At 38.8% G+C, this 14246-nt stretch overlaps 1 protein-coding gene across 1 annotated transcript in view; it reads left to right on the top strand.

Annotated features, from left to right (window-relative positions):
• The window catches only part of LOC126236463 (PAT complex subunit CCDC47), a 73737-nt gene that overhangs the window by 55771 nt on the left and 3720 nt on the right, over positions 1-14246 (top strand). The window contains 4 exon segments of the mRNA XM_049945782.1: positions 3002-3192; positions 11091-11259; positions 11979-12065; positions 12067-12114. Coding sequence (XP_049801739.1) covers positions 3002-3192; positions 11091-11259; positions 11979-12065; positions 12067-12114 — 495 coding nt within the window.

The following is a 14246-nucleotide window of genomic DNA, read 5'->3' as shown; positions in this document are numbered from 1 at the left end:
TGAGAATGCATTGATTATTAGTGGCCATAAAACTGGGATCAGATTCTTCAGCAATAAAAATGAATGGACAACTGGTCATTAGTTTCGAACCCTTTTTATCAAAGTTAAAAAATTGATTCTTTGCGTAATATTTAGTCTCACTTGAAATTTTTTTTTCCTCAGAATTTATTTGTTTTAACTGTCTCCTGTTGTCACTTTTATATAATGGAAGCCCAATCAGTGCTTCAAATGATCAAACCAATATAGTCTGGCAGAGAAACTTGGTGGATTGCCTAGTTTAATGAGATTAACCACTATCAAGGGCCACGTTCATATGCATTAGATACAGAAATTTTGTTCAGTATCATGCAGCCATATTGATTAAAATACGCCTTACAACCCATGTAGAGAAACAATTTTATAGTGATACTAATGTACTGTACCAGCCAGTAACTACATTGTTGTTTTTGTTTGGTAAATTTTTGGAATCTGTTCCTGTACACAGTGTCCTGCTGTTGTAAGACTCATTTCGAGGTGAAAACTGATATGAGGGTATTCATTTGTGTACCATGAGCAGCTTTGTTTTTATATATGAATGTGACATTCTGTTAAATACATTTGCACTAATCTTGCAAATATTCTCATTGCAATATATTTTGAAAGGTGATTTGGAAAACAAATCAAATTAATTACTTCGACACCACTGGGTTGTAAGGGTTTGTTACATGAAAACACTCAACAAACAATTGTCATCAGCTTCTGGAAGCTAGACAGTGGACTTTTAATTTTCGCTGTATAAGATTGTGTTAAGCATTGCTGAAAGGATATTACTCCACTTCTACAGACCTCACCAAATGGGACATTAAACCCTAACTTTCATTCTTTACTGGAAGCCATTAATGTTGATGTGTCCTTTTGTGTTTACAACCCTCAGCAATACTATATAAAAAGGATAGGTGCTACTCGCAACATAGATGAGGCATTGAGTGGCAGGGAGGCACATTGAAAAATAGTGCTAGATACTGGTAGCCATCCCACAAACTCTTTCATCAGATTCAGGCAAAACAAAACAAAACAAACACACACACACACACACACACACACAAGCGCACATGCACACCTCACAGACACTTGGCCAGTGTTGTCCCTGGATGCTAAGATCTGGAAACAGCAGTGTTTTGTATCCCGCCTGGAAGGTGGCGCATGGGTAGGATCAGGAAAACGTAATACATGTCGGTACTGCGAGTGAGTAAAAGTGGTTTACTGGTGCACGAATATTTACAGAGGCATACATAACTTAGTTCATAGGTGCAAAGCAGAAGCAAAGTGTCCCGACCATCTAGTCTTTATCCAAATGGGCAGAATCTGGAGTGGAGCTCTCCCGCTCATGCTAGGGGCTAGAGTGCACTGTCATTGGTGTCTCGTGCCCTGCTCATTGCTATCGATACCACACAGTGTGTGTGTGTGTGTGTGTGTGTGTGTGTGTGTGTGTGTGCGCGCGCGCGGTTTTTTGCCCCTCAACACCTCTATGTGGTGAGTAGCGTCTATCATTTTCAAGTTGTTGTCATTCCATCTCAGATTTTCCATTGTTTAGTTTATAATTGTATATTCATCTTGAGATAAGAACAATATTATCAAAATGAAAGGTGTTTGTGGTTAAATATATTTCTAATTTTTTGTATATCTAAAAACAAAGATGATGTGACTTACCAAACGAAACCGCTGGCAGGTCGATAGACACACAAACAAACACAAACATACACACAAAATTCTAGCTTTCGCAACCAATGGTTGCTTCGTCAGGAAAGAGGGAAGGAGAGGCACAAGCAGACATATTCAAAGACAAAGAGTTTGGGCAGAGATGTCAGTTGAGGCGGAAGTGCAGAGGCAAAGATGTTGTTGAATGACAGGTGAGGTATGAGTGGCGGCAACTTGAAATTAGCGGAGATTGAGGCCTGGTGGGTAACGGGAAGAGAGGATATATTGAAGAGCAGGTTCCCATCTCCGGAGTTCGGATAGGTTGGTGTTAGTGGGAAGTATCCAGATAACCCGGACGGTGTAACACTATGCCAGGATGAGCTGGCCGTGCAGCAAGGCATGTTTAGCCACAGGGTGATCCTCATTACCAACAAACACTGGTCTGCCTGTGTCCATTCATGCGAATGGACAGTTTGTTGCTGGTCATTCCCACATAGAATGCGTCACAGTGTAGGCAGGTTGTGTAAAACCTGTCCCATGCACCCTCCCACCACCACCTACTCCAGTCCTGTAACCCAGAAGGTGTACATGATCAAAGGCAGAGCCACATGTGAAAGCACCCACGTGATTTACCAACTGACCTGCCTACACTGTGATGCATTCTATGTGGGAATGACCAGCAACAAACTGTCCATTCGCATGAATGGACACAGGCAGACAGTGTTTGTTGGTAATGAGGATCACCCTGTGGCTAAACATGCCTTGCTGCACGGCCAGCACATCCTGGCATAGTGTTACACCGTCCGGGTTATCTGGATACTTCCCACTAACACCAACCTATCCGAACTCCGGAGATGGGAACTTGCTCTTCAATATATCCTCTCTTCCCGTTACCCACCAGGCCTCAATTTCTGCTAATTTCAAGTTGCCGCCACTCATACCTCACTTGTCATTCAACAACATCTTTGCCTCTGCACTTCCGCCTCAACTGACATCTCTGCCCAAACTCTTTGTCTATGTGTGGATGGATATGTGTGTGTGTGCGAATGTATACCCGTCCTTTTTTCCCCCTAAGGTAAGTCTTTCCGCTCCCGGGATTGGAATGACTCCTTACCCTCTCCCTTAAAACCCACATCCCTTAGTCTTTCCCTCTCCTTCCCTCTTTCCTGACGAAGCAACCGTTGGTTGCGAAAGCTAGAATTTTGTGTGTATGTTTGTGTGTCTATCGTTTGGTAAGTCACATCATCTTTTTTTTTAGATATATTTTTCCCACGTGGAATGTTTCCCTCTATTATATTCATTTCTAATTTTTTGTCCATTTTAGAGTGTATACTGTCCAGAGAGGCGTTCAGTGGAGAAATACGGCTTGCCAGCCAGTTTTAATTTGCTATCTGAAATAGCTGAAGCATCTTCTGCTCTTTTGGATTCAAAAGTTGTAAACGTCATTAAAACTCACGCAGATATGATTGATTACATTCATTTTTCTGATCAATATTCGGGCCCAAAGCAGCCAGAGTAAGTACTGGAATTCATTTGATTTTCTTAAATGCAGCATAAGAAGGTCAAACATACAAAAATTTGTTAATGCATTCTTGCTGACTGTTGAGAATACTATTGTTGTTCTCACATAAATGATGTTTTCCATATAGTTCTTTTTTTTTCTTTACCTCTAGATCCGCTTTTGATAAAGCGGTGTTCAGAATTTCCCTGTTGATATAAGTAACTTGTAAATGTTACAAAACTACTTTATATTTGTTCAGAAAATTCAAGGGTTTCTGAATAATTTCTGATATATAGTAAATTATGTAAGAGCAAGGAGAAAATTTCTCAGTGTGACACAGTGATGATACTGATATCAGCATATCTTCATGTGTTGTGTTGATAATGTTCAATGTAAGTAAATGTTTAATGTTAGTGAAGTGTCAGCTTCATTTGTGGAACAGTTTTGTTAATAAGGTATTTTGAAGTAATTTTGTTGTTTTTGCTTTGTTCATATGGATAAAATGGAATACTACACCATTAATATTCTTTGCAGTGTACATATTTTAACACTAACAGAAATTCATCCAAAATTGTTGTCGGGGTCTGTTTATTTGCAACCATTACGAAATGAGTGGCTGATTTAAAATATATCATACTTGCCTTGAAGTGGGAGGCATAAAAGCTGTCCCACAAAGTGGATTCACAGATGAAAACACCAAAAAATTGCACAGTATGGTATTAGCCTGTAACAGTTAAATGTGTATGAAATAAGCATATCAAAAGAAACAGATTAGTGTATTTTACGTGATGAACTAATTGTCCCACCCGGCATTGCCCAGGCATTCATTTTAGTAATTTTCTATGAGGAACATTCAGTTTCTGTACACAGAACACAGCTGTGTCTCGCATTTACAACGTGTTTTTATAAATGTCTGTGGCAATGCCTCTTCATAGCTCTGTAGATTGCTATTGTTTCTATATACAGCCATTTGAGTTTCACAGTTAGAAGCTGTCAGAAATGGTGTCAGGGATTTCCTCAAAGTGACTCGGCTGTAGGAGTGTCTTAGTAGCAAGAATGCATGATGTGGTATTTTTTTCGCACATCTCAGTGTTTATGACGTCATATCTCCTGAACTGTGTGTGGTACCATGATATAATTTTGTTGGTGCATTGGGTGACATATGTGGAGACTGTCTACGAAATTGGTTGTGAATAGAATTCATAGCTCAGAAGTAATAAATTTAAATATCATGCATGATGTGGCAGTTTTTCACACATCTCATTGTTTATGACATTATATCTCTTGAAATATCATTGGTTGGTGGTTCTTGTCCCACAGCAATTGTTGCCTGACAGTAAGGGATACGTGCAGTTACTGTGAACATGATACAGATCTACAATCCATGCTAGAATGAGAGCAGTTAAAGCAGTGAGTGAAAGCTGGTGGTCCCCACTGGAAAGGTGACTCATCTGCTGCAAAAACTATAAGCAGTGTTTTCTGTGATGCATAAGGGATTTTTCTTTTTGATTACCTAGTAAAGGATAACAGAGCAACTGGTAAATGTCATGGAAGTCTTTTATACTAATATGTGAATAAATATGTGAGAAAATACCAGGACTTAAAAAGGAATGAAATCCACTTGCATCACTGAGTGAGGTGGCACAGTGGTTGGCACACTGGACCCTCTTTCGGGAGGACGATGGCGTCTGGCCATTGTGACTTAGGTTTTTCATGATTTCCCTAAATTGCTTCAGGCAAATGCTGAAATGGTTGCTTCGAAAGGGCACAGCTGACATCCTTTCCCGTTCTTCCCTAATCCGAGCTTGCATTCCGTCTCCAGTGACTTTGCTGTGACAAGATGTTAAGCATTAAACTAATACTACTCTTCCATCAGAATATTGCACCTAAACATGGGAAAACTGAAGTAAACATTATTGGGACAACCATGATATCCACCATACTGGGAATCTTTGTTTTCACTTCCTCTCATATTTATTGAAATTAACTTCAAATGAAGATGTGGCAAAAGTTAATGGATATTTTGCAGACTTTCCAGAATCACAGTCTAAGAATGGAAGCTACTGAGAGTAAAAACGCTGAACAGTGTGCACTGTACTAAAGGAGATTGCATTGAAAAGTTAGTGCATTAATTAACTAAAGATTTAAAAAAGCTTTCTTTCACTTGCCAGGCTGAGAAATTTCCCGAGCATTTATTTGTGGACCACATAAGTAGTCTTTTTCTGTTGTTTGTTTGATATGCGAAGAATTAGTGCATCATTATTTTAGAGCTCCTCCAAAAGAAATGCTCACTATTTTTTTAAAAATCCATCTTTTATTCCACATGTTTGAAAGTTTTACAGTGTGTAGATACATCCTTTAGGAACAATATTTTCATTTTTCCATTCCTCTCAACTGCCTTACGCCATCTTGGAACCAGCACCTGTATACCCGCACAGTAAAATTCTGGACCAACCTGTTGGAGCCACTGTTTGGCAGTGTGCACAAGGGAGTCATCATCTTCAAACCTTGTTCCACGAAGAGAGTCTTTCAGTTTCCCAAAGAGATGATAGTCATATGGAGCCAGGTCAAGACTGTAAGGCGGATGTTTCAGTGTTGTCCATCCGAGTTTTGTGATCGCTTCCATGGTTTTTTGACTGACATGTGGCCGCGCATTGTCGTGCAAGCAAAACATCCTTTTGCAGATGTGGTCGAACACGACTCAGTGGAGCTTGAAGTTTCTTCAGTGTCGTCACATATGCATCAGAATTTATGGTGGTTTCAGTTGGCATGATGTCCACAAGCAAGAGTCCTTCGGAATCGAAAAACACCATAGCCATAACTTTTCCAGCAGAAGGTGTGGTTTTGAATCATTTTTTCTTGGGTGAATTTGCATGATGCCACTCCATTGATTGCCTCTTTGTCTCTGATGAAAAATGATGGCGCCATGTTTCATCACCTGTCACAATTCTTCCAAGAAATTCATCTCCACCATTCTCGTATTGTTCCAAAAGTTCGCTGCATACCGTTTTTCTTGTTGCTTTGTGAGCCACTGTAAACATCCTGGGAACCCACCTGGCACAAACCTTTTTTAATGCCAACACTTTCAGTATTCTGCCAACACTTCCTTCCCCTATCCCAACATAGCGTGACTATTCATTCACTGTGATGCGTCTGTCAGCAGTCACATTGTCTGGAGTGTGTGCAGTATGAGGCCACCGCCGCAAGGACAATCCTCAATATTGCCGTGCCTGCTTTCATCACGTAACCTGCTTGCCCACCGACTAACTGTACTGCGATTGACAGCAGCATCTCCGTACACCTTTTTCAACCTCTTGTGGATGTTTCCCACTGTCTCGTTTTCACAGCACAGGAATTCTATGACAGCACGTTGCTTCTGACAAACGTCCAGTGTAGCAGCCATCTTGATGACATGCTGTGACCGCGCCACTCACGGGAACAGGTTGAACTAAGTTTGAAAACAAGTGGGAAGGATGTATCTACCCACTGTAAAACTTTCACAAATGCAGAATGAAAACTTTATTTTTACAAAAATAGTGTGCATTTCTTTTGGAGTGACCCTCATATGTGTGGACTTCTATGAAACATTTGCAATAATACAGACCTCAATGTAGTGGTATCATCAACAAATGTGAAATATTACTTGTTGACTAGGTTACAGATAATCATGATATAAGGAACCAGTTTTATGACTAGTTTGATGCAGCTCTACATGTTGGTCTATCTTGTGCGAGTCTCTTCATCTCCAAATAACTAGGTCTCCCACTCACTTCCCTCCGCTACTAAACTGGTAATCCCTTGATGTCTCAGAATGTGTTCTATCAAGTGCTCCCTTCTTTTAGTCAAGTTGTGCCATAAATTTCTTTCCTCCATAATTCCGATCTTCAGCATTCTTTCTTAGCACCACATTTCGAAAGCTTCTACTCTTTTCTTGTCTTATCTGAACCATTTATTGTCCACATTTCGCTTTATGACATTGCCTTAAAGTTCACCTCTATTGTATGGACCCTCTTCTATATATTCCTTTTAGCTTTCCCTTCTTTGCTTAGGACTGGTTTTCCATCGGCCCTCTTGATATTTATATAGCTGCTTCTCTTTTGTGCAAAGGTCTCTTTAATTTTTCTGTAGGTGGTATCTATTGTTCCTGTAATGAAATGTGCTTCCAAATTCTTTCATTTGTCCTATTGCACTTCCTGTCACACTCATTTGTGAGACTTATATCCTCTTTCATGTGTTTTATTTGCTGCATTTTTATATTTTCTCCTTTCATCAGTTACATTCACTATCTCCTATGTCATCCAAGGGTTACTACTAGACCTTGTCTTTTTACATATTTGATCCTCTGCTGCATTCACTGTTCCATTTCTTAAAGCTAACCATTCATCTTCTGCTGTATTCCTTTCCCTTTTATAGTCAGTCGTTGCCTAATCCTCCCTCCGAAAACCCTCAACAATCTCTGGTTCTTTCAACTTATCCAGGTTCCATCTCCTTATTTTCCCACCTTTTTGTGGTTTGAAGTTTTAATCTACAATTCATAACCAATAAATTGGACTGATAGTTCTCATCTGGCCCCAGAAATGTCTTACAATTTAAAATATGGTTCTGAAATCTTTGTCTTACCATTATATAAGCAATCCGAAGCCTTCGGGTGTGTCCAGGTCTCCTCCACACATCTAACCTTCTTTTATAATTCTTGAACCAAGTGTTAGTGATGGTTAAATTATGTTCTGTGCAAAATTCTACCAAACAGCTTCTTACATTCCTTCCCACCAGTCCATATTGATCTACTGTTTTTCCTTCTCTTCATTTTCCTACTGTTGAATTCCAGCCCCCCATCACAATTACATTTTCATCTCCCTTAACTGTATGAATAATATCTTTTGTCTGGTCCTATATAAAACACTAAGCGTGTTTAAGGCTACCATCCAGTCCCTCGTTGACCAGTCTGGTGTGGCAGTTGAAGATAGGAAAACAAAAGCTGAAGTTTTAAATTTCACATTCAAAAAATCATTCACAGAGGAGAATCGTACTACAAACAGACTGTCATTTGACCATAGGACAGACTGCCATATGGACGACATAGTAATAAGCATCCCTGGTATAGAGAAACAATTGAAAGCAAATAAATCACCAGGCCTCAATGGAATCCCAATTCGGTTTTACAAAAAGTACCCTATGGCATTAGGCCCATATGCATTTATCATGACTTTCTCACCCACCACAAAGATCCAAATGACTGGAAGAAAGTGCAGATGACTCCAGTGTATAAGAAGGGTAGAAGAACAGACCCGCAAAATTACAGACCAATATCCCTAACTTTGGTTCAGTGCAGAATTCTTGAACATATTCTCAGTTTGAATATAATAAACTTTCTTGAGAGTGAGAAGTTTGTGTCCACAAATCAGCATGGTTTTACAAAGCATTGTTTGTGTGGAATTCAGCTTGCCCTTTTCTCACGTGATGTACTGGAAATTATGGATGAAGGGCAACAGACAAATGCTACATTTCTGTATTTCTGGAAGGCATTATACACGGTGCCCCATTGCAGACTGTTAATGAAGGTATGAGCATATGGAATAAGTTCACAGATATGTGAGTGGCTTGAAGACTTCTTAAGTTATAGAACCCAGTATGTTTTCCTCAACAGCGAGTGTTCATCAGAGACAAATGTGTCGTCAGAAGTGCTCCAAGAAAATGATAGGACCACTGTTGTTCTCTGTATACATAAATTATTTTATGAACAGAGTGGGCAGCAATCTGCAGATGTTTGTTGATGATGCTGTGGTGTACAGTAAGGTGTCGAAGTTGAATGACTTAGACAAAATTTCTACGTGGTGCGATGAATGGCAGCTAGCTCTAAATGTAGAAAAATATAAGTTAATGAGGATGAGTAGGAAGAACAAACCTGTTATGTTCAGATACAGTATTACTAGTGTCCTGCTTGACACAGTCAAGACGTTTAAATTTCTGGGTGTTAACATCGCAAAGCAATATGAAATGGAACAAGCGTGTGAGAACTGTGATAGGGTAGGTGAATGGTCGACTTCAGTTTATTGGGAAAATTTTAAGAAAGAGTAGTTCACCTTAAAGGAGGCGGCACATAGGGATGCTGGTGCGACCTATTCTTGAGTACTGCTTGAGTGTTTCAGATCTGTACTAGGTTGGATTGAAAGAAGACAACAAAACCATTCAGAGTTGGGCTGCTAGATTTGTTACTGGCAGGTTCAAACAACACGTACGTGTTACAGAGATGCCAGGGGAACTGAAATGGGAATCCACAGAGGGTAGGCAACATTCTTTTCAAAAAACACTACGAAAAAAAATTTAGAGAACTGGCATTTGAAGGTGACTGCCAAACAGTTTTAACGCCACCAACATACATTGTGCGTAAGGACCATGAGGATAAGATACAAGAAATTAGGGCTCATATGGAGACATATAGAAGGTCTTTTTCCCTCGCTCGATTTGCAAGTGGAACAGGAAAGGAAATGGCTAGTAGTGTTACATGGTACACTCTGCCACGCACTGTATGGTGGCTTGCGGTGTATCTATGTAGGTGTAGATATAAGTGTATTTCTACAACCTCTTCATCTGCAGAGCTAATTGGCATATAAACTTTTACTACTGTGGTAGGTGTGGGATTTGTGGTTATCTTGGCTACATAGTTCATTTCCTAATCTAATTCCCTTAGCATCACCTGGTTTAATTTGACTACACTCCAGTTCCCTTGTTTTGCTTTTGTTGATGTTCATCTTATATTCTTCTTTCAAATACTGTACATTCCGTTCAAGTGCTTTTCCCAGTATTTGCTGTCACTGATAGAATCGCAGTGTCATCAGCAAACCTCAGAGTTATTATGAGGTGCTGAGAACCGTAATGGCCTAAAGCACATAGTCATCAAGCACATATGGAAGTGAGATAGCTTTTCGTGAATGTTCATGTAGGTAACATGGACCTACAACACAGATATACCTGACTCACCATAATATCAATAGATGTCAGGAACCTGCATACCTGCTGCAATCTCAAAGCTTATGTTGATGTGCTTAAGGCCACTGTGATTCTCAGTGCCTTGTATGTATTTTTTTAGTAGTTAAAACTGCAAGTCTATGACAAGTTTCAGTGAGTGCTGCACTACCAATTTGTGAGTTTGATTAATTATATTTAATACCCACATGTGCATTCACCTGTGCTTTTTGTGATTAAAAAGTGACAGAACAGAGTTATGAAAGTGCCAGCTTAGATTATTAAATAAAAAAATATTTTCATTGAAAATTGTCCTTGCATGTTTTGTTATAAGGCTAGTACAAAAGGAGAGGTCAATATCACCAGAGATGACAAAATAGCCGTTTGAAATAGAATATTTCATACTGTCATAGGCTTTATTCTGAATTATTTACGGGATACAACAAATTTAACATATGGTGAGGTCTTCCCCTGCCCCCTCCACCCTGCTGCCATTTCTCTCTCTCTCTCTCTCTAGTGGTGCTCAGGTGTAACATTGCCCAACTCTCATCTTTATTTAAAAGTTCTGTGCCTGAATTTCCTCTGCTGCCATGGAAGTAGACCACTAAATTTGCAGCTGCCATTTGTTTGTTGTGGCATTATGAGTGTCAGTAATTGTAAATGCATCAGAGCAAAGCATCAGATTACTGTTTCATAATACAAATGGCCACTACAAAGGAGGCACATTTCCACTAATGTAAATAGTGTGTATATTTATGGCCTCTGTGATAGCTGTTGTGTTCGCTCTTAAACACCAAATTCCAGATTGTCGAATTTTGGGGGGCGGGGGGGGGGGGGGGGGGGCAGGTAGAAGGGTATATTGAGCATATCATGTTTTTAGTATTCTAGCATTTTAATTGAATTCTACAAATAACTTTAACTGCAGTCATTTACATTTTCTCTGCAGCGATGCAAATCTTACAAAATTGCCTGAAACAAAGAAGGTATTGTTGTTCAATTTCAACATGATTGTTAAGGGAAGACAAATAGATGAAGCCATGGAACAGATGAAACCTCTTATGATGCTTGTTATCTACTGCATGGAGAAAGTTAAGAGATTCCGTCTCAGCAGAGAGGTGTGTATTATCATTGCTTATTAACACACAAAACAGTTTTGGCATTTGTATTCATTCACTTCCTGTCTCGTGTATATGATTATGTGCATACAACTAGATTCTAGGATTAATAGAGGAGGAAGGGGGGAAATTGTCCTATTTACATAATCTTCTGTTTTGTATATCTTTGCCAGTTAATACATTAAGACATTTCTTTTTCTCTTTTCATAGACATATCACAGAAAGATACAACCAGTTGTTCAATTTGGTGTTGCTATTATTTCTCTGTTGCTAGCACAGTAAAATTCAGCAACATTAATTTTGACAAAATCAGAATACAACCGAGTAAACTGCAGCTGCAGCTGTAGATACTTCCAGCCAGTATAGTATAATTTACACATGTAAGGGACTAAAAGGCTGCAGACAGTCATGTATCATAAAAACAATGGAGTCAGAATTTCAATAGAAAATTAGATAGAGAAAAATGAGGTGCATATTCTGTCCAGTTTGTCCTAAGCTTCAGTTAGGTAGCAGAAGAAAGGATTCCAAGCTCTTGCAATTCTGTATCTTAGAACTCTGGAAGGATACCTGTATTTCTCTTTGCCACTTTCTGACCATTGATGGATGTTTCAAATGACAGATGTGAGTTAACCGGAGTTGTAAAGGTTGAAGCAACCTACTCAGTTGACATATGGATGTAAATATGTGACATTTAATTTAAAATATTCTGGTTGATGCAGGCAAAGAATAAAGCACAGAAAAATAGGAACCGTGTGGATGAGGCTTTCCTCAAGACGACACATGCTGCAAGGGCAGAAGCAGCTGCAGGCCCGCCGTGAGGAAAAGAAGAGGCAGGAGAAGGAACGTATTTTGCAAGTAAGTTTTACTGGAATGGTAATGTTTGAATACAGACTACAGTTCATCACCACTGTAAAATCAGTAACACTTAAAGATAATTTTGAAGGTTTCATGCATAGCTGATATTTGGTTCATAAGTTCAATAATAATGTGTAACTACTAGACACAGCAGGAAGACTTTCATTGCATTCACACTCATGGTATTCAGTATGCTGTCACGTTGAAAGATCGTAATTTTTTTCCAGTGTCAGTGTAGAGCTGTGTGTAAATCAGTCTCTTGAATAAGTGTACTAGGCATTTGAGGATTCTGTTTGTTCTGTGACCATGGTCTTTCTTTTCTTTGGTCACTTCAGGTACAGAAGGATTATCATGAATATGAAATCAGGTTGAATATCAGCTTCGATCTGCCAGATTAAGGTTGTCCAGAGAACTTTAAACACTCACCCTTTGTTTCTATATAAATTGGTATCTACTTTTTTTTTCACCTGTGAATCTTGAGGACAGCTGTTCTTTTCATTATTTTTCAAAACACAGAACACATGTTCTTTGGTAGCAGGTCTCGATCCATTACTAAGCAGGCAAGTACTGAATTGCTACTCTTATATATTTAGTTGAGGCAGATGTTTTCTTCTCTCTCCACACATTATTTGAGTCATAATTTAACTTACACGAGATTTCTTATAGTTTCTACATCCATACATTCATGCTTTCTTCAGTGGTATGGTGATTACACTTTCGTGAAAATATAATAGTGAGCTTTCTGGTTCATAGATTTTTAATGAATGATGAAATAATGTAGTTCTTGTGCCTTCCACTGATTTGAGTAACTCTGTATACAATTACTTCTGTATACTTCTTTCAATCTCAATTCACATTAGATATTAACAGACTGGAATAGAAGGTGATTTTCTCATCAAATGGTGGTGTGTTCACGAAAGACAGAACATCAACACAAATTCAGTTCAGTTAGCTCAGTATCAGATGGTGAAAATGACATTATGAGACTGCATCCATGAAATCACCAGAATGTTGTTGTTGTTGTGGTCTTCAGTCCTGAGACTAGTTTGATGCAGCTCTCCATGCTACTCTATTCTGTGCAAGCTTCACTGCAACCTACATCCTTCTGAATCTGCTTGGTGTATTCATCTCTTGGTCTCCCTCTACGATTTTTACCCTCCATGCTGCCCTACAATGCTAAATTGGTGATCCCTTGATGCCTCAGAACATGTCCTACCAACCGATCCCTTCTTCTAGTCAAATTGTGCCACAAACTTCTCTTCTCCCCAATCCTATTCAATACCTCCTCATTAGTTATGTGATCTACCCATCTAATCTTCAGCATTCTTCTGTAGCACCACATTTCGAAAGCTTCTATTCTCTTCTTGTCTAAGCTATTTATCGTCCACGTTTCACTTCCATACAAATACTTTGAGAAACGACTTCCTGACACTTAAATCAATACTCGATGTTAACAAATTTCTCTTCTTCAGAAACGATTTCCTTGCCATTGCCAGTCTACATTTTATATCCTCTCTACTTCGACCATCATCAGTTATTTTGCTCCCCAAATAACAAAACTCCTTTACTACTTTAAGTGTGTCATTTCCTAATCTAATTCCCTCAGCATCTCCCGACTTAATTCGACTACATTCCATTACCCTCATTTTGCTTTTGTTGATGTTCATCTTATATCCTCCTTTCAATACGCTATCCATTATCACCAGAATATAGTACCATAACTAAGATACTAGCAATGGTCAAAGTAAAATTCATAGTGGATGTTCTTGACAGTGTTTGTGGTAAACTGCTGGAAGTTAAATTTATAAAAAGCAAACATTTCAGATTATTTATATGTATTTGCTATAGAAAATACATGTATAAAAACACACCAAACAATATTTAGCAAGCAATACATAGAACCTTTCCAGCTTATACATTGTTTGTTTTATTCCAAGGTACCAAATAATGCTAAATCACTGAATTTTTTTCCTCCACTAGAGCTGCCTTTTTTACCGTTAAAAAAGGTTATTTAATGAAAATTGTTTTGTTAATTTATGTTCTGATTTGTGAGCAGTGTAAGCTTTTTCTTTGTCTGGGTGTTATAAAACCAAAACCAAAACCATTTTCAGTTCCAGAAATCTGACCTTTTT

This window comes from Schistocerca nitens, chromosome 2 (assembly GCF_023898315.1).
Source record: "Schistocerca nitens isolate TAMUIC-IGC-003100 chromosome 2, iqSchNite1.1, whole genome shotgun sequence".
Classification (NCBI taxonomy): domain Eukaryota; kingdom Metazoa; phylum Arthropoda; class Insecta; order Orthoptera; family Acrididae; genus Schistocerca; species Schistocerca nitens.
Note: the sequence above shows the minus strand (reverse complement) of the source record. Positions and strands in the feature narration are given on the sequence as shown.